The sequence below is a fragment of the Lithobates pipiens genome, unplaced genomic scaffold (genome assembly GCF_037356315.1).
Source record: "Lithobates pipiens isolate NorthernLeopardFrog02 unplaced genomic scaffold, aLitPip1_a1.2 Scaffold_18, whole genome shotgun sequence".
NCBI classification, from domain to species: domain Eukaryota; kingdom Metazoa; phylum Chordata; class Amphibia; order Anura; family Ranidae; genus Lithobates; species Lithobates pipiens.
Genome location: NW_027507758.1, coordinates 391,556,560 through 391,583,471, shown reverse-complemented (window position 1 = coordinate 391,583,471; position 26,912 = coordinate 391,556,560). Strand labels below are relative to the sequence as shown.

The 26,912-nt window shown below is 40.1% G+C and overlaps 1 protein-coding gene across 28 annotated transcripts in view; it reads left to right on the top strand.

Moving 5' to 3' along the window:
- DST (dystonin) overlaps positions 1 to 26,912 on the top strand; it is a 736,344-nt gene that overhangs the window by 599,156 nt on the left and 110,276 nt on the right. For all 28 annotated transcript variants that reach the window (XM_077487838.1, XM_077487826.1, XM_077487828.1 and 25 more), the window contains 3 exons: positions 14,125 to 14,286; positions 18,138 to 18,308; positions 19,841 to 20,007. In XM_077487838.1, coding sequence (XP_077343964.1) covers positions 14,125 to 14,286; positions 18,138 to 18,308; positions 19,841 to 20,007 — 500 coding nt within the window. The remainder of the gene's footprint in view (positions 1 to 14,124; positions 14,287 to 18,137; positions 18,309 to 19,840; positions 20,008 to 26,912) is intronic.

Here is a 26,912-nt window from a genome sequence, read left to right as displayed (position 1 = left end):
ACTTAGCAATAGATTTCAACGCTGCCTGTCCTTTTCTAGGACCTTCAGGCAATACAAACAAAACATAAATTTTCCGAACCTGAGCAGTCGCCCCCAAATAGATTTTGACCGCTCTCACTACATCAGGATACCAACAGACAGGATACCGTTTTGCAGCAGTCTCGAATGAAACTGAGCATAAGGAACCGATTTGAATGAAGCCACCATATTTCCCAAGAACCTCATACAAAGATCAATAGAAGAACCTTTCTTTGCCCTGACTACCTGAACCAGCTCCTCGCACTGATTTTTGCCTGTGGTAAAAACACCCTCTTCTGGGATGTATCTGGGTTGTATCTAAAAAGAAGATGTCTCTAGGTTGAGGACCCAACCTAGGTATTCCAGGTAGTTGACTGTGGTGACCAAGCTTTGGTCTAAGCGGGCTACCGACCTGTCTATTATGAGCAGGTCGTCTAGGTAAGCTATAATTGTTATACCCTGGGCCCTCAATCTGGCCAGAGGAGGGGCCAGGACCTTTGTAAACACCAGATATGCAGTAGCTAGACCAAAAAACAGAGCTACAAACTGAGGGGGGGGAATAGGTACAAGCAGGTATGCATTCTTGATGTCGATTGATGCCAGAAGGTCTCCTCTTTGTAGGATGGAGACTACTGATTGGATTGATTCCATGCAGAAAGATCAAATTTTTAGGAACCGGTTTAGATCTTTGAGATCGAGAATGAGTCTGACATCTCCATTTGGTTTTGGCACCGTGAACAGGTTTGAAAAAAAACCCAACCCCTGCTCTTTATGGGAACCACCATGATCACCATTTGCAACAAAATCGGTCTAACGCTTGAAGGAGAGATTTCTTCTTTCTCTGGGTCATTGGGAACATTTGATCTGAGGAAACGAGGAGATGGGAATTCTCAGAACTCTAGTTTGTAACCTAGAGTTATTGTGGCGATCACCCATCTGTCCTGAAAATCCTCCTGCCAGACCTTTGAGAACTGTAGCAGTCTCCCCCCCACTCGAACGAGCAGGGAGGCCCCTTCATAAAGAGGCTTTAGCATTCTGTCTTGTAGGTTTCCTTCCCTAGGACTTCTTTTGTCCCTGGCGTTGACTCTGAGTTTTACCTCCTGAACCTGACGGTGGAGGCTGATGCCTCTGGCACTGGAGAAAGAGCCTGTTTAAATGAAGGACATTTACTCATTTTCTTTACTGGCAAAAGGGTACTTTTCCCACTTGAAATCTTTTGGATATAATTGTCGACGCATCCCCATACAGGCTTACTCCACAGAAAGGAAAACCAGCCAAGAGCTTTTTGCATGGCGCTTTGGCTGACCAATTATTCAACCATAAGATTCTATGCATATGCACCAACCCAAGCGTAAGGCGAGAGGTCTGAAGGATAGATGCTCTGATTGCGTCAATTGCAAAATTCAAAGCTCCTAAGAAACTGGCGAAAAAACTGAGGTATTCCCAGTAAGGGGAGGGGTTATATAGGGAGCTAAACTTCCTGTCTATGGTGTGCCAGTGTCCTTCACCTAAAATTGCCTATAAAACCCATACAGTAAATACTGTGACTCTGTGTCCCGTGATATAGGATAAAGAAAATACAGCCCTGCCTGGATAAAAACCTGAAGACCTGAGCAGATAGACTGTATTTCTTGTAAGCAGTTTAGGGCTTACTTTTTCAGAAAAAATAAAAAGGTGAACTAAAAAGGTGGTTCTCACTTTACTTACCACAGTCAGTGCAGCAATCCGGGGATTTGAAATCCCCACTATTCTTCCTCTTCTTTCTGCAACTTCTCCGGGATGGATCAGAGTGATGCTCTGTGCTGGCGCAGAGTAATCCGATTTGCTCTGATCTGTCCCAGAAACTCTACACAGAGGGTGAAGAGCGTGATTTCAAATCCCTGGATCACTACACCAGCTGTGTGGGTACTGATAGCTCATTACTCACAGATGTAAGTACAGCAAGGGCCAGGGGATGGGGAGGATGCACTGTGTTAGTTCACCTTTCCATGTTTTTTTAAAAGGTGAACTAACCGTTTAAACGATACGTACTCTTTCAAAGTACACTTATCCTTTAATTTTACATTTCTCTCAATGAGTACCTTTAAATATATATATTTTTTTTATCTGTGTATGTCCCCTTTTTGGGGAGACTGACACCCCTCTTAGCAGGTCAGAAAAATCAGGAAAAACATGACAAATGTTCTAACACTATCCCATTCTACTTTTTATTCCTGTCTGTGCATTCCCTACTCTGTTCAAAACAAAAAAAAAAAGTTTTGGCTGGAGCTCCAAAGTTTTCATGTCCTCGTAGCTATTTGTGGAAGGTATTTGCGTAGTTATTTTTGTACTAGTTTTGGTTGTGAATTGTATTATGACATATAACAGAGCTGGAACTAATGCAATACATCTATACGCTGAATACATTTTTTCCATTTTAATCGTTTTTTTTTTAAATTTTGTTCCTGAGCTATCGCATTGTAAGATCTTAGCTCAGGGAGTGTATGTCTTCATCTAGTCTTAAAGTGGATGTAAACCCTCACATATACCCAGTGAAGTGAACAGCCTCAGATGATACACAGGGATGAAACAAATCTCCTCACATAAGTTCTAAATGTATATCTACTGTCTTTAGTTTTATATATTGTTTAGAAAGTGTACATCCTGTTAGAATTTTCTCTTCCTGATGATTTAGCTGTGAGTTTGGATTCTTGCCAAACACTGTGAGACAGCTGATTGGAGGAAAGGCACACAACCCCTCTCCACATAGGACAGTGATGGCGAACCTTGGCACCCCAGATGTTTTGGAACTACATTTTCCATGATGCTCATGCACTCTGCAGTGTAGTTGAGCATCATGAGAAATGTAGTTCCAAAACATCTGGGGTGCCAAGGTTCACCATCACTGACATAGGAAGAAACAATGAAGAGCTGTGCTGTCCATAGACCAGCTCTCTGCTAATCTATTTATAGCACCCACCCTGACACAAAATTCAGCTTGGTTTTATCATAGTTGATGGAGAACTTGTTAGAAGTTATGCTGATAACAGAAGAACGGAGCAGGAGAAAGCCACAGGACTTATGGCTTTGAAGAGAGATAAGAAAACACTGCAGATATATGGGCCCAGTTCAGACTTCATGAATGGGGTTTACATCCACTTTAAGTCTTAAAGTCAAATGTCATTCAAAATAATTTGTTTTCTTTAAACATTTGATTTGGAATGAATGGACTATGCCAAACAGAAACCACATACACTGTTAGAAATTAGTTTGTGTAAGACAATTTTTACACACTTCTCCATCGAATTTTCTCATCACTGAAGTTGAAAATGAATATTGATTGGACCCCACTAATGATTAGAAAAACAAACTTTCTTAGAACATTCTTTTCCTAAGAATTTTTGGTAAAAATTATACTCATCTATGGCCAGCTTTAACCACTTGAGACCCGCGCTATAGCCGAATGATGGCTACAGCGCGGATCTCCTTTGCCGGGACTACGTCTATTGACGACGTCCCGTGCACGAGCGGCCTGCGCGCCCCCTGAGGGGGGGAAAAAAATGATAAAAATTTCATTTGGGTACAGTGTTGTATGCCCGCGCAATTGTCATTCAAAGTGCATCAGCGCTGAAAGCTGAAAATTGGTCTGGAACTGAGGGGGGTTTAAGTGCCCAGTAAGCAAGTGGTTAAGCTACCCATACATGTGGAAATTTTGTGTCAGCCTCAGCCATTTGCTATCCACTGGGAGTTGCAAATGTGTTTGGAGAAAGTATGCACCAAAAGCTACTGTAAGCTAAGAGTGCTATGGTAGTAGCCATGAGTTTGATTGACCATCAGAATTGATTGTGAAGTTAAAACTGGACTTGCATTGATTAAATGTGCTTTTTGATACACACGTTTATCATTTTAATACGTTTTTATTTCACTCACCACCACATTTTTTATCCATACAGTTCAGGATTTTGATAACGTTTATTAAAAGAATGGCTGGAGGAAAATAGCCAGTGAATTGATAAAGAATTGAAATTTGATTTTACCATGGAATGTCTTCAATTGCTCGACAAAAATGGAATGGCTAAGCTGAAAAGTGATACAATAGCTTGCTATGAAATCACAATGACCAGTGATGAGACTGTAATAAAGTCATGAAAATATGTATCTAACAATTGTTTACAGAAATTTGATTGCACTGATCCTGTTGTGCCTGATATATAAAGTGTAGGAATTGACTCTAAGAACTGCTTAAGATAGAGGGAAGAAGAGAGGGTAGGCAGCTCAGAAATTCCTCTGACTCTTCTTTGTGGTGATAGCTTGTTGACCTGGCAAGAAATTCCAATTTCCAGACTTCCACATAAAACCCACTGCACACTGTCAATGTTTTTGCCTACCAGGCGAACATTGTGCGGTGGGTCTGGATGCAGTAAACCCAAGATCTGGCAGTACTCTTTCGTATGTTGTCTGGACTTAAGGGCTTTAAAATACCCCCTCTCACGATGTCCAATGTAATACATTACAATGGGCCATTGACACAACATATTAAAGCGGGGATCCACCCTAAAGTGGAACTTCCGCTGATCGCAACCCCCCCCCCCCTCCGGTGTCACAATTGGCACCTTTCAGGGGGGAGGGGGTGGAGATACCTTTCAAAGACAGGTATTTACACCCACTTCCGGGCATAGACTCCCGTGGGAGTCTATGCCTCTTCCTGTCCTGCCGCGCTGTCTGCTGGGACACACACGGGTCCCAGAGACAGCGCGGACAATTCCTATTGTGCTGCGTGACTCGCGCATGCGCAGTAGGGAACTGGGAAGTGAAGCCGATTCGCTTCACTTCCTGATTCCCTCACCTAGAATGGTGGCGGCAGCAGCCGAGAGCCGAGCGATCGATCGGCCTCGGCTGCCGCCATCGCTGGACCCCGGGACAGGTGAGTGTCCATTTATTAAAAGTCAGCAGCTGTAGTATTTATAGCTGCTGGCTTTTAATACCGTTTTCATATGCGGGCGCTACTCACGTATGCGTTCGCTTCTGCACGCGAGCTCGACGGGACAGGGTGCATTTAAAATTTATTTATTTTTTTCTTATTTATTTTACCTTTTATTTTTTATTTTTACACTGTTTAAAAAAAAAAAAAACCTGTGTCACTTTTATTCCTATTACAAGGACCTCTTAAATATGAGATCTGGGGTCAAAAAGACCTCAGATCTCATATTTGCACTTAAATGCAAAAAAAATAAAAAATAAAAATAAATGTAGTTTCGAAAAATGGACATCAAAAAAATGTGCCTTTAAGAAGTATGGACGGAAGTGACATTTTGACGTCAATTCTTCTCCTCACTTGTCTCCATACCTAGCAAGGAGACAGACGTGATCGCCTCCGCTGCTGCTGACGGCTCCGGTAAGTGGCGGAGGGCACCAGATCGTGACAGGAGGGGGGCCCCTCTCCCGCCACCAATAAAAGTGATCTCAAGGAGAATAGGCAGAAGAGACCACTTTTATCTTGTAGCCGACCGCCGGCCGAACACTGGGTTTATGGCAGCTAGCTGCTGCCATAACAATGATATCCGTCCCCAAAGCAGCTTTCCATGGGGGCACCCAAGCCGAGCCGCAGCTCTATGTGTCCATTCAGACATGGAGCTGCATTTTGGCCCTGTCCCCTCTCTCTCCTAAATGGCTAACTAACTTTGGTTGACAGCAGTGGGAGCCAATAGCGCCGCTGCTGTGTCTCAGTCCCAGACAGCCGAGGCACTTGTGCACATCGCTGGATAGAGATGGGGCTCAGGTAAGTATTAGACCCCATTCACACCTGAGCGTTTTGTAGCCCTACGCCTGAAGCTACAAAACGCTGGAGGGGAAAAAATACATTATTCTCAATGGAGATGGTTCACATCTCCACTCCAAGTCGCCTGAAGCCCTACGCCTGAAGCTCAAACAAGTTCCGGACCCTTTTTTGTCACGCGAATCGGGCTGATTTGGGCGTTTTCATTCCCATAGAAACTAATGGAAACGCTCGATTCGAGCGTTTAGCGCAACAACGAGCGTTTCTATGGGCGTTTTGACGCTGTATCTGCAATGCTTAACATTGGTGACCTTTTGCCCTGCACAAATTCGCGACAAAACGCGGCAAAAAACGCTGCGAATCGCGGTAAAAAACGCCGCAAAAACCGCTTGAAAAAGCTACGCTCAGGTGTGAATGGTTTTTTATCTTAATGCATAGAATGCATTAAGATAAAAAACCTTCTGCCTTTACAACCACTTTAAATAGCAGGGGTGTATTTTAATTTTATCTCATGCATGTTAGAAGCTTAAAAACCTGCCCACACTTCTCATGGTTTCACTGGGGCTATCTTTATATAAGCTGAGCAGAAATACTTAGGTTAGACTGACAAGACCTAATAAGGAAAAATCCCACAGGTGGAAGGAGGTGGAAACTATGTCTCAGGACTGAGATATGTCATATTCTACACATCCAAAAAGAAAAAGCTTTGGAGAGTTAGGGCAAGACTTAACAGTTTTCTGCACCTCCGTATAGGCACAGTACTGTTATCATCCAAGAAAGCTATATAGTTAATACCTTTCCTTTAAATACTTTAAGTGACAATAAGACTTTATTTTGTGCCTTTTGTTGTAAATCATGTACTGTTACACATGCATGTGTGTTTTTGGGGTAGACAACATCTCTTTACACTTTCAGTAGGAAATTACAACCCAGAGCTTTTTCAAATATACTCCTACCTAATTATTGTCAATTAATAAAATGTTATTGTACACAAAGGAAAACAGTCTGTCTATCTATCTATCTATCTATCTATCTATCTATCTATCTATCTTCTGTACTTTACTATATATTTATGGTACAATATGTGATTACATGTGGTGCCTGTATAGTTTCCACCAATTTAAGAGAATTATGATATTCTGATATTCTTGAAAAGCTTCATTCAGACTGCCAAGCAATGTGGGATGCTTCTAAGAATAATCAAAATTCATTGCAGGTACATTTGACATTAAGGGGTTGATTTACTAAAAGCAAAAAGACAGTGCACTCTGCAAAGTTCAGTTGCACTCAGTTGCTCCAGAGCTTAGCAAATGAGCAGAAGCTTTGCTGACTTCCATCATCCAAATATGTGCAAGCAAAAATGCAGTTTTTTTTTTCTTGCATGTGATTGGGTATTTTTTGCAAAGTGAACCTATACCTGATTTACTAAGCTGTGGGCCAATTGTACTTTGCAAAGTACAGGTTCTATTTTCCTTTAGTAAATCAATCCCTATATTTTGCATTCCGAAACACTTGTATGGTGAGAAATTCAGTTCTGCAGTGAACAAAATCCCACACACCCTGTTAGCAATATTGTGTAATAGTGTTCCCATGTGTGCAAAATCATGTTTTGCCATTGGTGTCACCAGTGATTGGGCTGGTTGGTAATGTTCAAGGGATTGTAAAGGTTGCTTTTTTAAATAAAAATAACAAATATGTTATACTTACCTGCTCTGTGCAAGGGTTTTGCTCAGGGCAGCCCCAATCCTCCACTTCTGGGGTGCTATGCCGGTGCTCCTGGATCCTCCCCTTCTTCGGGTGCCCCCATGGAAAGCCACTTTTCATGGGGGGCACCCGTGCAGGCCCACTCCCGAGTCCCGTTGCTGTGTCTATTGACACAGCCAGCGGAATCAGGCCCTGCCCCCCGCTCATGTGTCACTAGATTTGATTGACAGCAGCGGGAGCCATCTGTGCAATGAGTAAAGAGACTGCAGCTGGAGACGCTGGGCTCGTGCACATCGTTGGATCAGATTGGGCTCAGGTAGGAAAAAGGTGGGGGGGGGGGGGTCTGGGGGAGGGAGCTCGGCAGCAAAGAAGGTTTTTCACCCTAATGCATAAAATGCATTAAGGTGAAAAACCTTGAGACTTTACAATCACTTTAATACAATAACCAGTTCACCTGTACTGCTATGGCAGAGATGAGTAGGAATACTCAAATTACTGCCTCAAATGCACTATTCGGAAGATTGCCCAATACACATGGAATGGTAGATGTGCATGTTGGACAAATTAATCTTGTTGGAGGGTGTAATTATTCTTTGTTAAATAATTGTATTCCCGTTTGAATGGCTTTAGCATATGCTGTGCCCCCATTTGTTTAAATTCATTACGCTGTGTTAAATTCAACTGTCATGACTGCCATAAAAAGTGAACTGATTTTGATTTCCCCGTTAATATTGATTGTTATAGAGCACTTAACAATAGGATTGTAAATACATGACCCCAAGAACAGCTGGTTTATATGGAGGATGTCTATTTAGCCAGGGGGGCTAGCTAAAGCCTGGATTACTCTTGAGGCTTTATTTAATCATACCCAAATCATGAATTAGATATAGAATTCTGCTGTTACAAAAGACCTCACATCTTGCTTTGGCCATATAAACTGCAGTAAAGTTAAAGCAATTAACCTTTGCGACATTAGGGTCATGTGATATTTGCGTGGCTAAGCCCTATGACTGTGTTATTGCTTCTCTGTGTTCCCAAAACAAACCTTTTCATTTTACTTGACTCAGGATAAATGCCATGTGAAACAAAGGTAACAAAGACTCTAAACAAATTCTTTTTTGGATGATAGAATAATGTCAATTTTTGCATTCTTCTTGCATCTGTTTACGTTTAAGTTAATGATAGCAATTAGCTTTAGCATTTGGTAATATTTTATTAACCACTACAATACAGGGCACTTTCACCCCCTTCCTTCCCAGCCCAATTTTCAGCTTTCAGCGCTCTAGCGCTTTCAGTGACAATTGCGCGGTCATGCTACACTGTACCCAAATGAAATTGTTATCATTTTGTTCGCACAAATAGAGCTTTATTTTGGTGTTATTTATTCACGACTCCGTTTTTTTTTTTTTGCGATATAAGCGCAAAAAAAGCGGAAATTTGGGAAAAAAACAATATTTTCTTTTTTCTATTTGAAAAGAAATCCAATAAAATCAAATTTTGTCATAAATTTAAGCCAAAATGTATTCTGCTACATGTTTTTGGTAAAAAAAATTCCGTTAAGTGTATAATAATTGGTTTGTGTGATCACGGACATATGTACGCAAATGATCATGTACATATGTGTGCAGGTGATCACGTACATATGTGTGCAGATAATCATTGGGACATGTGATTTTAGTGGGACATATGTGGGGGACATGTTTTTATTATTAGGGACATGTGTTTTTATTATTTGGGGACATGTATGTTTTGGGGACATGTGTGTTTTGGGGACATATGTGGGGACTGTGTTTGTACTGTGTGGTGTGTTGTGTGTTTACACTACACTGATGATCAGTGAGTAAAAAGCTGTAAAAAGCAGCCCATACTCACTGATCATCAGCCGGCTGCAGCGTTCTGCTCTCCTCTCCTCAGCAGGGACTTCCGTGTGAGGAGAGGAGAGCCGATTGCCTAGCAACCGGCTGTTTGTTTACATCACATGACGGCCGTGATTGGACACGGCCGTCATGTGATCAGGAGGGCCAATCACAGAGCCCTCCTGCCGATCTGAGATGTGCCGTGTCCGGGTGACACGAGCACATCGGGATCGCGCCGCTGCGCGGGCACGCACGCGCGCGATCCCGTTACTCCTGAAGGACGTTCCTGAATGTCCTATCAGGAGTAGAAGGCTCCCACCCGGCCGTATATATGCATTGGCCGGGTGGGAAGTGGTTAAAGACTAAAAACATTGAATAGGAAACATAGGAAGTCCTTACAACTTTAATACTTTATGCCAAAAATTATCACTCATTTGCACATCAAATTTAATCGTGATATAAAATAGATATTATATGAAAAATACCTTCTGGTATTTGAGAAACAAAATTCAGCATCTGTACAAATTTTTGATTGACAGCCATGGGATCCAGTGGTAGCGCTGCTGTGTCTCAGCCAATCAGGGCGGTGTCCTGGATGGCTTAGACAACCGTGGGCATCACTGGAGAGAGAAGGGGCTCATGTAAGTAATTAGGGGGTGCTGGGGCGACTGCTATACACAGACTTTTTTTTTTATCTTAATGCATAGAATGCATTAAGATAAAAAAAAACCTTCTTCCTTTACAACTCCTTTAAGCCCACCTCACCATAACTTGTCTGGTTACCCTTTTTCAAATACCCTGCTAAAATAATTCTAGGTCTAGGAGGCCGGGCCAGATTTAAACTTGCTTCCCCTATAGACCAATTGTCTTGTGTGGATGTCACTGGTAGGCATGGTGGCAGTACAGAACCCTTCCCTATACATGGAAACATGTCACTGACAACAGCATGTTGAGCATATCTGCAGTGGTTGTTTGCCACCCCTGGCAACACTGCCACCATAGTCCACTGCCTATGTTGGCTGTGAAGAAATTCAGTGTTGTTAGAAGGTGTGATGCACTTTATGTTAAACATTTGTCTATTCCTTTCACAGTGAAAATGAAAGCAGAGTACACACAAGCCAAAAATCGCCTTTCGGCCCATGTGTACAGCTCCTCTTCCAACAGAAGCCCGTCTCATAACGGGCTTCTGTTAAACGAGCGTGTTCTGATGGGGGAAGCAGTCTCGGGTTGAACAAAAGAAAAAACATACCGTGTGTATCCAGCACAAAGGGGTGATTTACTAAAAGCAAATAGACTGCTCCTTTTGCAAATACAGTTGCACTTATTTTTCCCAGAGCTTAGTAAATGCGGTGAAGCTCTGCTAATTTCCATCATATAATCATGTGCATGCAAACATGCTGTTTTTTTTCTTGCATCTGATTGGGTATTTCCCCACATTCACTAAGCTTTGGGGGAAATAACCACAATTGTGATTGCAAAGTGCACAGTCTATTTGCTTTTGTAAATCAAACCCTAAAATACAGTGTCCTTACTATTGCGAAAAAATTGCTTAGTAAGACCCTGTACAAACCAAAGCAGAAAATGCACCCTTGGTGCAATCTGTGAAAGCTCATTTTTCCATATTTCTCATTTGTGAGGTCTTGCTAGTTTTGTTTTATATGAATACAGTACAATACAATAGAGCCACCTATAAATTTTCAGCTTAACATAACAAACTATATTTCAGTAGAATATAAACTGCAGAACAGAGCTTTGTGAATACACAAACTAAGTTCTAATTTGGTTGTATCTTTTGCTGACCTCATCTGAGGAGTGGAGGAGAGGTAAATTGACGAGTGGAATCTGTTTGCTTACTTACATCACTTGATGTTGTCTTCTATTTGTCACTACTTTTGGATAGAGCATGGAGGGATTATAAACCTTGTCAGTTTTTCTTTGTCCATCTCTGTTGGGTCGGGGAGATTTTTTTTCATTCCCTGTTTTAAAGTAACAACAGAAAGAAAGTGGACATCTCTACAAAGCAAGAGATAATTCACACAAAACAGATGCACTCTTTGGAATGTTTAGACTCAGTTCACACTGCCACGACCTTCGGTGCGATTTTGCCAGGCGACTTGAGTACGACTTGCATCGACTTTCAAGCAACTTTAAAGGAACTTCAGGGAATCCTGGATAATCTTCCTGTTATGTCGGATACAGATACATCAGTTAAGATGAGGATCCGACTTGGAGGCGAAATCCATTAAAGTCTATGGACACAATTCAGATAGAAGTTGCCTTGAAGTAGTACAGAAATCTTTTCTAAAGTTGGAGCGACTTCAGTAGTGCTAATTAAGACAACTCTGATTGACAAAAATGGGATTGCACATGTCACGTGACTTGGGTCTCACAAGTCGTATTCCAAGTCGACGCAGTGTGAACCAAAGTTTTACCCTCACTTCTTCCTTTAGTGACAACTTGGAAATGTTGGGTTTCCCATCACTTTCTGACTGACAAAGGTCCCTTTTTTATGTACTATGCGCTGGCCTCATCCTGGGAGTGGAGGAAGGGTAAACTGAAGAGTGGGTCCTGTCTGGTCTTTGTCTGCTTCTTTACATCAATTGATGCTTCCTTCCTTTTGCTACTTGATACATTTTTATTAGGCCAGGAGCTGCAGTTCATAAGAGTTCAACTAAGATATCGGCTTGCATTTTACCTATGAAATATTTTTTTAATGCTTGTTATTCCTATTCAGCTGTTCATCAGTTGGTATCCCAGATTCTGTACTCTTTAATGTAGCAACGTTACTTGTGCACAGAGTTCACATGACGCAATATGTTGGTACAATGCCTCATCGCCTCTGGGTTTCTTTACATTACTAGACAAGACTACTGTTAGAAATAATGGGTCCCTGTACAGCCTACATAACATAGCACCTTCCCCAAAATGATCAAAACAATATTTTCGCTAAAAATACACTAAAATCATTATTAGCAGAAGCCAGTGGCTGTACAAACAGGTCCTAATTTGACAGTGTGCAAAAGGGACCCTTCTCCCACACCTGCCAAATTGGGACCTGCAGCTTTGTTTGTATAGTTGCTGTGTGCCCACAAAGTAACATGCAGCTCAAGCTGCCTCAAAAGCATATATTCAAACTGTGGGCCAGAAAACCCATGTGAATAAGCCCTTCATTATTTTATTTTATTTTTCTTCCAATTTTTTTGAAAGATTTTTGAATTTTTTTTTCTACAATTTTTTTACAATTCTTACTTACATTTTTTTTTTACACCACTGTTGGGGGCTTTGGGGAAATATTACGGGTACAAACGAACCACTGATATCCACTTTTGAGACAGAGAATGGCACTGAGGACATTCTTCAACCTCTATCTCTGCAGCCTCAGCAGCAGATGAACAGAAAGGATGAGCTCTGACCAGAGTCTCACTGTTCATTCTCAAACAGAAAATGGTTATAAAGGCAATATTTTTTTTCCGAAAATGAAAAATGCTTGCATGCCCCTTACCTTTCTCTTCTGGGGTCCCCCCTGCCGGCACTGTCCACTTCTCCTCTTCTGTGAGTGCCGCCATAGCAAGCCGGCTACTATGGGGGCACTTGGGCATGCATGCTCCTGAGACAAACAGTGCTACTCAGCCCTGCCTCTCACTCCTTCCTCTCAGGATTTGATTGAAAACAGCAAGGAGCCTGAGTCCCATGAGAGCATGGAGAAAGGAGATTGCTCCTGCAGATGATTTAAGAAAGGACTCAAGTGAATGTTTATGGCAGTGGGGTGGGGGCAGCAACCCACTGCCATAAACCACTGGGACATTTTTTGCCATAAATTATGAAAAGCATTAAGGTAAAAAATGTCTTTCTTTTAGAACCTCTTTAAGCATATCCCCTATAGCTCTACCTGTGGGAGTTGAAAGCCGGTTGGAGGGAGAGGAGAAAAGGATGGCTTTTAGCTGTCGCAGAGAGAACAACAGGGGATTGGATACAGATAATGACCCATCACTGTCCAGGATCACATTCCCCCTGCTTGTCAGCTGCCCAGGCCTTACTGTTGAACTGATAGGGCCTGGGCTCCATATAGGAAGGCCAGCTGTACCCCCCATATCGGAGCCCTGACTGTAGGTATTACAGTTAAATTCATTCTAAGTTACCATTTCATCTCTAAATTTAACATACTACATTATTCAAAAACTCAACAAAGAATATTCCTTGTTCTTCAACCACAACCAGGACTGTAAAGGCTTATATTATTGTATGCAAAGTATTTATAATTTAACACTGTACAACACTCTCAGATTTTTGTAAAACGAATTAATATGTTTTGGTGTTGTTTAAAGCAAATATGTGCTAAGTGAACATGTAAGTTGCCATTGCTGGCCACCATGCTAGTAGCCCGGTTTTCATATTAAGTCAAAGACTTCAATCATTTTTACATCATTCGTTCAAACATGTGGGCACTTTATGAAATCTGTTGTCACACAGGTGTAACCTGTTAAATGCTTTTCTGGGTCAGTGACTGAAAATTCCCCATCCAGAGACAACCAGGCAACTAGCATTTTCATTCATAGGTCAGAAATAGCAGCTTTTGTGTTTTTTTCAGTACAGATGTACTTTAATTATGATAACAGTATAAATACTAGTATAGTAGTTACAGCCCTGACAATAAGCAGTGATGAAGCACCTCGAAAACAAAAAGGTATTCTTTATAATCTAGTAAACTATTATGAATATAATTAAGGCACTGGAGATGAGAAAAATAATCAACACAAAATACTTATTCAAAGTCATTTTTAAACTTTTCAGGCTTTCCAGAAAGAAGAAATTGAACCCCTTCAAGCTCGACTACAAGCAGTGAATTGGCTAGGTCAGGGGCTTGTTCAAAGTGCTGGGAAAAACACCAGCACCCAGAATTTAGAACACGATCTGGAGGAAGTCAACACAAAGTGGAATACTCTGAACAAAAAGGTACCGACTTCAGCTTTGTTTTATGTGTCTTATTTCAACACTTTCCTATTGTTCGTCTTTTCTGAGTTATGTGTTAAATATTCCCTTTCATGTCTGGGCACTTTTTCAAGACTGTGCTTATTTTGTTCTTGCTCAGACATCCAGTGTCCCTGCGTGGCTTAATTATGTATTGTATACAAGATGTCACGTTGCTAGTTAGCTAGTCAGCTCATTTTATAAATTTGGCACGATTGCAAAATTACCCTAAATGGGTACTCTATTTTTTGTAGAGATTTTTTATTTTAATGATTAGGGTTTTATTCATTTGAATATGTAATCAGTAAGCATTTTAACCAATTGCCGTCCAGCACACGACGATATATATCAACACAATGACACGGCTGTGCAAACGGGTGTACCTGTAGGTCCCCTTTAAATCGCAAGCTAGTGGGCCCGCACCCTCCACGTGATCGTGCCCGCGGTTCCCGTGGACTCGATGTCCGCCGGTGGCCCGCGATCATGACAGGGAGAGGCAGCACAGGGAGATGCCTATTTAAACAATGCATTTCACTGTTCTGCCTAGTAACATGATAGGAATCTACTGCTCCCTCTCATTGGGAGCACTGATCTCTGAAATGTTCTAGTGAGCCCACCCCCCCTGCAGTTAGAATGCACTGAGGGAACACATTTAACCCCTTGATCGCCCCTAGTGTTTAACCCCTTCCCTGCCAGTGTCATTTACACAGTAAGCAGTGCATTTTTATAGCACTGATCGCTGTATAAATGTCACTGGTCCCAAAATGGTGTCAAAAGTGTCCGATCTGTCTGCCACAATGTTGCAGTCACAATAAAAATTGCAGATCGCCTCCATTACTAATACAAAAATTCATTTAAAAAAATGCCATAAATCTATCCCCTGTTTTGTAGACGCTATAACTTTTGCGCAAACCAATAAATATACGCTTATTGCGATTTTTTATTTTTTTTACCAAAGATAGCTAGAAGAATACATATTGGCCTAAACTGAGGAAGAAAGTTGTTTTTTTTATATATTTTTTGGGGATATTTATTATAGCAAAAAGTAAAAAATATAGCTTTTTTTCAAAATTGTCGCTCTTTTTTTTGTTTATAGCGCAAATAAAAACCACAGAGGTGATCAAATACCATCAAAAGAAAGCTCTACTTGTGGTAAAAAAAAGGAAGTCAATTTTGTTTGGGTGCAACATCACACGACCGCGCAATTATTAGTTAAAGTGACGCAGTTCCGTATCTCAAAAAATGCTCTGGTCAGGAAGGGGGTAAATCCTTCCGGGGCTGAAGTGGTTAATATGCTTTTTTAGATCTATAAAGAAGTTTCATGTTTGGAAACTATCACTTGTGTGTGGGGCAGTAATAGGAGAGGTCTTGCCTCTAGGAATTAATCTACAAAATCATACCACCATTATTACCATTTGCTGTTGGTAAAAATTTGAGGCATCCACTGCACTAGGAAGTTCATAATGTCGCAATAAAAAAAATAATAGGATTTGTTTTGCATTTAACAACCAAGGAAAATGTTCACAAAATATATTTAAAGCATATGCATTGCCAAACTTTTACTCTTTAATTTTAGATAAAATGGGGAACAAGTTAAAACTCTTGTCAATTTATTCTTATGCTTTCCCTGTCCTGTTGTTTTGGTGACCACTTGGAAATCTTGTGATTTCCATCACTTTCTGTCTCTGACAAATCTACTATGACACTACTATGTCTTCCCAGGGGACCACAAGTATCAATAAATACTTGACATGGGTTCCAGTCCTTTCCTACTCCATCCCAAACAGCATAGCACAGTGCTTTAGTGGTTAGTATTTCTGCTTTACATTACCAGGATCATGGAGTTTGCAAGTTCTCCTGGATAACTCTCTAAATTGGCTCTTGTAAGTCTATATGTGTATGTATGCATGTGTGATATGGACCTTAGATGATAAACTCCTTGAGGGCAGAAACAGATTCATAATGTATTCAGACCCCCTTCACTTTTTCAATTTTGTTATGCGGCCTGATACTACAGTTGTTCAAATACATTTTCTTCTCATTAATCTACACTCAGTACCCCATAATGACAAAGGTAAAACAGAATGTTAGAAATGTTATTTAATAAATAAATATTAAAAAGAAAAAACGGAAATATCACATGTACCTAAGTATTCAGACCCCTTACTCAGTACTTTGTTGAAGAACCTTTGGCAGTAATTACAGCCTCAAATCTTTTTGGGTATGATGCGACAAGCTTTGCACATCTGGATTAGTGGATTTTCTGCCATTCTTCTTTGCAAATCTTCTCAAGCTCAGTCAGGTTGGATGGGGACCATTGGTGGACAGCCATTTTCAGGTCTCTCCAGAGATGGTCAGTAGGGTTCAAATCAAGGCTCTGGCTGGGCCACTCTAGGACATTCACAGAGTTGTCCCTAAGCCTCTCCTGTGTTGCTTTGGCTGTGTGCTTAAAATCGTTGTCATGTTGAAAGGTGAACCTTCAGCCCAGTCGGAGTACCTGAGCGCTGTGGAACAGATTTTCATTGGGGATATCTCCGTATTTTGCTCCATTCAACCCTGACCAGTTGATAAACGGTGCCTGGATTCTTTCAGACATAACGTTTAGAATTGAAGCCAAACAGTTCAATCTTGGTTTCATCAGACTAGAGAATCTTGTTCTTCACAGTCTGAGCATCCTTCAGGTGCTTTTTTTCAAACTCCATGTGTTTTGCATGGCTTCTGTCTAGCCACTCTTTCATAAGGCCCAAATCGGTGGAGGGCTGCAGTGATGGTTGTCCTTTTGGAACTTTGTCCCATCTCCACACAGGATCTCTGGAGGTCAGTCAGAGTGACCATTGGGTTCTTGGTCACCTCTCCTACCAAGGCCCTCATCCACTGATTGCTCAGTTTGGCCGGGCGACCAGCTCTTGGAAGAGTGCCTAACTTATTCTTCTGTTTGAAAATTATGGAGGCCACTGTGCTCTTGGGAACCTTCAGTGCAGCAGAATTTTTTTTGTAGCCTTCTCCAGATGTGTGCCTTGCAATAATCCTGTCTCTGAGCTCTGCAGGCAGTTCAGACGGTCAGCTATACAGTCTTTCATAGAGAGGTGTTTGCCTTTACGAATCATGTCCAATCAATTAAATTTACCACAGTTGGACTCCAATCAAGATGTAGAAACATCTCAGCAAGATCAAGAGAAATGGGAGGCACCTGAACTAAATTCCAAGTGTTGTTGCAAAGGGTCTGAATACATATGCAAATGTGATGTTTCAGTTTTTCTCTTTTAAAACATTTGCAAACAAGTTCTGTTCATTTTGTCATTATGGGGCACTGAGTGCAGAGTAATGAGAAAAAAATATTTAAAACAACTGTAGTATCAGGCTGAAACATAACAAAACTGAACAAGTGGCAGGGGTCTTAATACTTTAGAGATGCACTGGAGATGCTGGCTTCCCGAAGTCTGCAAATTTACCTGGTTTGCACAATAGCCAGAAAGTCTCTGGTGCACCCCTGGCAGACATCCTTGGAAAGGTAATCATCATAATTGAATTTTTCAACCTATGGTTTTGTCACACTAAGAACAGCACTGGTGGTGATTGCAGAGTACATAAATATACATTTGTAGGATAGAAAAGGATTGCCCATATTTAAGTGTGTTGTTACAAAAAGGTCTTTGTCACTCAGCTCATGACCTGCTGGCCTAATGAAGGGGTAACAGCCTTAATAAAGTAAAGTTCCTTATAGTGCATTTCTAATATAGCCAGAGTTCTCAAACTAAAACTAAATCTGCAGCTCACAGATTCTGTTCTGATACGTGTAAAATATGTTAGACTAAAGAAAACCTTTTCTTTTATAGGTTGCTCAGCGTGCAGTTCAACTTCAAGAAGCTCTCCTCCAATGTGGACGATTTCAAGATGCAATTGAATCTATACTGAGCTGGCTTGCAGACACAGAAGAGCTTGTGGCCAATCAGAAGTCACCATCTGCTGAATTCAAGGTGGTCAAAGCTCAGATTCAGGAGCAAAAGGTACAAGAGCAGTTTTCAGCTGAAACATAATCGCTGTTCATGCTTTTCGTGATTAAACATACTTATTTCTTTTCCATACTGCAATACAGCAAATAAATGTATGTCACCTATAACATGCAAATGGTAAGGACTGGCTGAATTTCGATCAATTTATGGGCATTGTTGTTAATTATCAAACAATCTATCAACTACCAGCTTGTTAGGAAATTTTGCTTGGATCATGCAGCATTAATCGGTGTATTCTGTCTGTATTCTGTCTGCTGATCCCCGCTGGGAAGACAGATGGCTTGTACGTGTCTGCTCCGCTAATGCAGAGCAGACACAGCCCTCTGTTCTCTTCTGCTGATCTACCAGATTTTCACTGTAAGTGTACTATACATTTTTGCTAATAAATGCTTTTATTCTAACTTGAATCCCACACTCCAGTTTTTCGGTTTCATGTGCCACATGTTACTGAAAGTAAATGGCTGTATATGCATTGGCGTTTACTTCCCCCCCCCCCCCCCCCCCCCGAAGGAAAAAGGGAGTGCATCCAGGAAAAAGTGCTGCACGAGTATGCGTGGTTAAATGCGATTTTAATGCAATTACCCATGCAATTGAATGGATTTTATGCCTCAGCACACAGGGGCATGAGGCCTACAAATGACTTACTTCACATTACAAACAGCTAGAATGGCTGGTTTTAAAGCTCTTTTACTGCTTGTTAAGAATATGTAAATACTTCAGCGTCCATAACCTAGATACAAGTGTACTTTAACCTTTTCAGATAGATGTTGTCTTGTCTTGTATGTATTACTAAAAAAACACGCTTTCTAAGGGGATTGTTTTAAAAAAATGAACTAAACTCTGCAAACTGTTCTCAAATAAAATGGCATAAGAGAGGAAAGGGCTAATCGCCAGTATTGCCTTTGGTCTCCCTGCAGCTGATCGTTCCCCATTACTGACCATGCCTAGTTCTGCACTGTGTCTCTGTGTGGAGGTGACCATCTTGGTAGGGCCAAGGCTCTGCTTCCTAATGTCATAACCTTCAGCAAGGAACAGTGATTGGCACAGTATCGATATCACCAATCTCACTCCACATGTCCTAATGCTAGTACATGAGTGCCTGGCCTGCCTGTTGTTTTTTAAGATTAATTTAAGACTAAAGGTTCGTTTTTTTAGGTTACAGCTTAGGCACAATTAACTTCTAGATGTTACTTATAACATAGCAAATCTTTACTTTTTGTCTTCAGGTCCACTTTAAGGAATACACTGTATTCTTTTAATTAGTTTTATAGTCACGTAAATATGATATACTGTATAGCATACACATATTTTATATGTTCACATTCAGCCAGCAGATGATACATGATTATGGATGTGCCCTGAAACTAATATATATTTGTAAAATAAAGATTCCATGTAGAGCAAATCAATAGAGATAAATCATTAGCCTAAATACATTAACTGTTTTCAGTTTCCTTTTAAACAGTTTGAATTTGTATGAGCTGCCATCCCGATAAAGTATTAAATCATTCTTATTTTGTTACCAGCTGCTACAAAGACTACTTGATGACCGAAAGCCAACCATTGATGTTATTAAACGAGAGGGGGGAAAGATTGCTGCTACTGCTGACCAAACAGATAAAGACAAGATCTTGAAGCAGCTCAGTACCCTGGAGCGTCGGTGGGATGAGTTGCTGAAGAAAGCTGAAATACGGTATGACTAACACTGGTAAAATACCTGTACATTAAAACATTCTGACATCAACTCATGAAGGTATGAAACATGGGAGAACATCAGTTGAACAGTGCATTTGTGAAAAAGAGTGAAAATGTCCTTGATTACTACATACCTACCCTGTGCTTTGCACTTTGAAATTAGAAGTGCATTCTGTGATATTACACTAGGCTTCCAGCTTTGGCTTTGGCTTTTGAGTGGTATGTAGACATGTGCAATTTGCTTAGTTACAAATTGAAATTTGGGCAACATTTTCATCATTTAGAGAATCACAACAGTAATGAATTCCAACAAATCCAAAATAAATAATAACAAAACAATAAATTAATTCGTATTTATTTGTTTCATTCGGATGAAATGATGCAATAGTTTAGGCCTTTTGTTTGACGCTTCCAAAATAATGTAACTACATAATTAATTCAGATCCATTTCATTTTTATTTTGCATTAACATTTTGCATTATTATAAAATGCACTACACATGAAATGGAAACTTATTGCAATAAATACAGTAAGATATCAAAGCGAAATAAGATGATGATTCCTACTTATTGTGTTTGGGTTGGATGGAGGTGGATCCATCAGAATCTCTGAATCATAACATAAAAAATAAATACAAAATAAATGTTATTTCAGATGCACGTGACTCAAATTGATATTGTCCAATCAGCTCATTTAATTTCTCTTTGTGGGTTGGACTAACAGGGATGACTCAGAATGCAAAAGTAATCTCCCACAATAACAAATTAACACGTTAAAACAAATATAGCCAATCTTCCGAAATTACTTCCAAAATTACAAATCAATTTGGAACAACAAATTGACAAAACAAATCCGAAGATACGAAATTAATCCGAATATATGAAATTCATTCCAAAACGAATCATTCTAATATACCAAAAATATGATGACATTAAATAATTGACTTGAAGTGATTGTAATGTCTTGTTTTCTTTTTTTTCTATAAAAATAGCAAACATGTTATACTTACCTGCTCTGTTTCAGTGGATTTGCACAGAGCAGCCCAGATCCTCCTCTTCTCTGGTCCCTCTTCGGTGGACCCCTCCCTCCTGTCGAGTGCTCCCACAGCAAGCAGCTTGCTATGGGAGCACAAGATCCATGTATCCATTCAGACACAGAGCTGCAGGTCGGCCCCGTCCCTCTCTCTCCTGATTGGCTAACTGACTTTGACAGCAACGGGAGCCAATGGCATCACTGCTGTGTCTCAGCCAATCAGGATAGAGAGTCACGGATGGCTGAGACACTCGTGGACATCGTTGGACAGATATGGGGGGGGGGGGGGGCTGCTGCACACAGAAGGCTTTTTATCTTAATGCATAGAATGCATTAAGATAAAAAACCTTCTGACTTTCCAACCATAAATACAAAGCAAAATACATTTTTCCCTCGCGTACATTGTTAGTGGTATGTGATGCATTGCTACAGAGACATTAGCTAGCACTGACACTCAGGTATTTGGAACTTTGTACCAGATTTTGTAGTCTTAGGGGCATGAAGAGCCTATAGTCATACCAATATCCCATATTCGCATTCTACACAGACCTACATACTATCCTAGAAAACAAATCAACTAACTAAATTTGTAATTTCTGGTGTATTTAAAAAAAGTTACATTTTAATGAGGTTTAGGGCATGCCTGGATCGCTGCTCTGTAGTGTAAATTTCATACTTTTATTCATTCCAGATAGTACAGCTATCAATGTACTTCTTGCCTGCTGTGTCTATGAGAGTTTAGGGTCTTATACAGGGAAGTGAGTGTCATGTATCCACTTCACTCTTCCCTTGTCCATTCACAGAACACCTTGCTTTCTGTGAATAGTTATCAGAATACAAAGCGCCTTGAGAATAGACAAGGGGAGAAGGGGACCAATAACATTACTCTCTATTCTTTGTATGCGAGCTGCAGTGTGATAGAAGTAAAGTGATAACCGGCATAAATGAAAGTATGCATTTTACAACACAGAACAGGGATCCAGATGTGCCATAAACCTCATTAAATTATAATTTTTGTATACACAAATAAAAAACAACTTTTTCTAATCATTATACACTATGTACATAATATCATTATACACTATAGAAATGCATACTGTACATTGTCCTTACATGTGAATTGTGCTTTTTTTTTTCATAAATCTACACTGCCAAATATTAATATAAGTGACTATATATAACATATTGCTTTGACGCAAGCTTTATGATACTCTTTTTCTGATGTATGCAGTTTAGTGCTTCCTTTTCCTAGTGTTGCTTTAATAAAGAGTAAATGAAATGTTAAATGTACCATTCAGAATAAACACGGAGTGTTGAATCTCATTTGTTAAGCACACCTATAGGATTAAGTTGCAGATTAAACCCATCTGGTGTCTGCTACAGTACATACATGGTTGTAGTTAGCAATATTTGTTAATGGCACTGTCTGTCTGCTATGTGACTGATGCTTTTTGTGTTAGCAGACATTGCTGACAACTTTTGTTATAGTGTATTTTACCCTTAAAAAGTCTGGTATTTTACGTAAGGGACTAAATTCTCCCAATGTAATGTTGTGTTGTTTAGAATGTTTCTGTATTTACAAAGTGGTGAACATAACATGATTTTGTCATGAGATTATAGAGACCCAAATGTTCCAAGTTCAGTGGAGGCACCGATTGATGGGAACTTTGCCAACTGTTCCAACTGTTATCAGAAAATAATTAAAAGATGTCACTCAATAGTTTCTCATATCTTTAGGCTTTGTTCACATATATGAAAATTGATGAAATTGATGTGTTTTAAACCATATCTGATTCCTATGACATGTGAATCCAAACCGGCTTTCAATGGAGCCAGTTTATATATATATATGGTGCAGTGGCAGTGCGAATTGCTTAAAATTTAAAAAGAGTCCTGCACATTTTCTGAGCACTGTGGTGCAATTCAGATGCAAATTCTAGGCTCACTGCCTTCTATGGGAAGCATCAGAATCACACTTCTCATCAGTTTTGAACACAAATTCGATCAGAAAAAAAAACAGCCCCCACATATATTTTTTTTTTAAATAGAGTAGGGCCCCCCAAAAGCCAAACCAGACCCTTATCCGAGCATGTAGCCTGACAGGTCAGGAGGGGGGGTGGACAAGCAAGGGCAAGGGGCAAGGGATGGAGACAAGGGCCTCTTCCCCACAAACCTGGCCCGTGGTTGTGGGAGTCTATGGGCAGGGGGCTTATTGGAATCCAGAAGCCCCCTTTAATAAGATCCCAGGCCCCCATCTCAATGAGTAGAGGGTACATTGTACCTCTACTTCTTTACCAAAAAAAGTGTCAAAAAGAAATAAAAACAGAGACAGTTTTTGACAACTCCTTTATTAGAAAAAAATAAAATAATGTCTCCCTATGTAGATCCATTATCAATCACGACTTCTGCCCCCACCACTGAACTGAAGAAAAAAAGCTCCGTTCACGCTGAGGGCACCTGCCATCTGCCTTCTCCACCTTCTGACAGTTCTTAAATAGTCACCACGTGCAATCCAGATGTGTTTTAATGCACCATATAGCACACATAAGAACTTTATATATATATATATATATATATATATATATATATATATATATATATATATATATATATATATATATATATATATATATATATATATATATATATATATATATGTGTATATATATTTTTTTTTTTTAGCCAGGTAAATATGAAATATTAGAATATTTTGTATTTTCTTGTGAAGCTAGCAATCTTCTTACAATGATTTCTAGGCCAAGGGTTTTTAAATGTTTAAGCTGGTATGGGTAAAAATCTTTTTTAATCTTCCTGGTGGTAATCCTGAGTGTGGTGAATTTTCAGTACCAAAAGCGGTAACCCCAAGCCACACTCGAGATTGCATCGCAGGATCCAGGTACAGTTGCTTACCTAGTCCCCAGGATCCTACAATGTCTCCCCACTGTGTGTGTGAGCTGTGTCTCTTCCTCTCGATGTATGACAGCGCCAGGCTCCATTCCCTGTGAACGTCGTGACGCACAGGGACAGAGCACGGCGCCAAATTCAAAATGTGAAACACACACAATACATACATTACACTGTAATCTTACAGATTACATTACTGTATCAAATAATTTCACATCCCTTTTGTCTCTAGTAGTTTGTCCAGTGCCCTGCATGCAGTTTTATATTATAAACACTTTTCTTTCTGCCTGAAAACTGGAGATTGTCCATAGCAACCAAAATTGTCCCTTTACATCAAAAACTGTTTTAGTCCAGCCGGAAAACAGCGATAATAAATTAGAATCACTCGCATAATTGAGCGATAATGATTTGTGGGGATATCCGTCATCAAACATTGAAAGTAATGACAGTGACAATTCTGCAACTGAGAAAATTTCAGTGTTTTTGATTTGATTACATTATTGAACAATTTGTATTATTATATTATTATTTGTTATAATTATTTATATTTATTTATTATATTATAATTTGTGATTTCATGTTTCAAACTTTATCATACCCGGACTAGATTCAGATTTAAGTGTGTTATTCCTAAAGCCGCGTACACACGTAGCCGTCTGTCCGACGTACTTAGTCTGGCGGACTTCCCGCCAGACTGTCCGTCGGACTTTCCGAACGGGCTACTTGCCCACACACGGCACTTTTTCAGCGGACTAATAAGGCATACTAAGTCCGCCGTACTATCCGCCGTACTTTCGGGTCAAAAAAGTATGCCGGAGGCTACACACGGGGGGATTGTCCGGCGGACTTGAGTTTGCCGGACTTTTCCACCCGCTTGTTTGATCGTGTGTACGCGGCATAAGAATTACAGGCCTACAATATAAAATGCCAAATTTCCATGCAAAATATTTTACCTCTTTGAGCTTCAAAAATCTGAAATAATCATACCACCAGAGAGGTTAATAAACAATAATGTTCTCTAGCAAGGCACATACATTCTAATAGTTACGCTAACAAAATTAGTATATGCTGTAAATTGCCTCTAGCACTGTCCCTGTGTCCTGCCGGAGGCAGCCATTTTTCTGAAACCCAGAGCCCCATGGGCAGCAGTAAATCTATAGGCTGTTAGCAGATTGGCCTCTTGTGGCTCTGATTTTAGGCACAGTGCCTAAAAATATAGAGCAATTGAGCATGTGCAGAGCGCAGTGAGACAGTGTTTTACTGGATTTTTAACAGTATAGACACTTTTTTGTTTTACATAGCTATGCCTGGAAATGGGGCCAGCCTGACATGTTCTATCAGGATTTAATTCTCTAATTAATGTTCCACTTTAAATCCGAGGACCCAAATAAAAAAAACATTACTGTACTGTAATGTAAATATTCATATGTATACAGAAACTTTTTAAAATGGATCCCCAGGCAGATATAAAAGACATAAATGTGTGCACTCTTCATTACCTTTTTTTGTGCGTGAAATATACACACGTAACTTGACCTTGTAGTCCTTGTACAGAAAAGCTCAGTCCTTTTATGACTAATTCTTCCTGCCCCCCTTCCCCGCACACACTCTATTTCCTCATATGAGTTGGTGCTGTAAATTATAGACAGTGTGCTTTCCACTTAATACTGATATACTGATTTTGTGCTTGGATGTAGCGGAGCTACACAGTCAAATACCAACCCATTAGAAACATGTCCATGGCCCAGTTTGAGTTTCAACCCGTAATTTAAAAACTCTGTTGTAGGCTCTCCTTAGCTTTTCAGTTGAAAAAATCCAGCTGCCCCCTCACCAAACATTTATACAAGAATTGCAAGCTCATGCATGTCTATAAACCACCCCCTTATAATCACACCCCCTGTTACCTTCTCCTCCAGCCTACTGTTTTGAGCACCCTAATTCAATGTGTGCAGTATCCCATCTGATCATTTACTTTTAACCAAAACTTTTGTATGGAAACCTAATATACTTAAAGCTGGCTATATGCACTAGTAGATTTTTGAACCAACATTCATATGAATATTCACATGAATATTTGTATGCAAATTCTTTGTACATCCAGTGGATGGATGAATACAATTCAAAAGCCCTTAAAAACTGTGTTTGCTTTCAACAACCGATTTAGAAATGAATATTTTCAAACAAAAACCACATTCACTTTTAAGTTTTAACTTTTTTGCTTAAGAAATTTGGAGAAGAATTTCCATCCATATTTTTGAAAATGGACATCAATTTGATCCCACTGACAATTAGAATATTGAATTAACGTTCTTACAACAAAACATTTAGAACACAATTCTACTAGTGTATAGCCAGCTTTACCTGTAATGTCGTATCACTGTCTTTAAAAACCTAATTAAATGATTTTGAAAGGGAAAATCCTGCTTTTTAGAGAGCCAGTGGCTTAAATTGAAGGGAAAAGCAACAAGTTGACTAAATTGCTAACCTTTTGTAGCTCCACAAACCTTCACCCTTCCTATTTCTCTGTCCAGCCACCAGGGGTAATGAGAAGTACCCATACATTCAGTTATTTGGAGCTTTTGGAGACTCCCTTCTGTCCTTTTGATAGCACTGTGATTGGCCAAAAAGGCTAAGGAGAGAGTGCTTACCTCTGTCACAGCTTAGAGCTTAAATCTGGATTCCTCCAATATACAGATGGGTTAAAAGAATGGAGGGAAGGTAAAAGACAGTGAATATGTATAGCTGGGAAGGGTGGCATTTAAGTGAACCCATTGTATTGTGCTGAATGGGCAAAGCACAGGTTTAATGTATGCTGACATGTTTACACACAAGTGAATGATAAATAATGATGACACCCCCCCCCCCCCCCCCCCAGCTCTGCCTGTCTGCTTGTTCAGATGGTTCACTACAAGCATTTCAAAGACAGAGAGTCAGAAATAGCTTTTGCTATGCTCAGTTTGTAGAAAA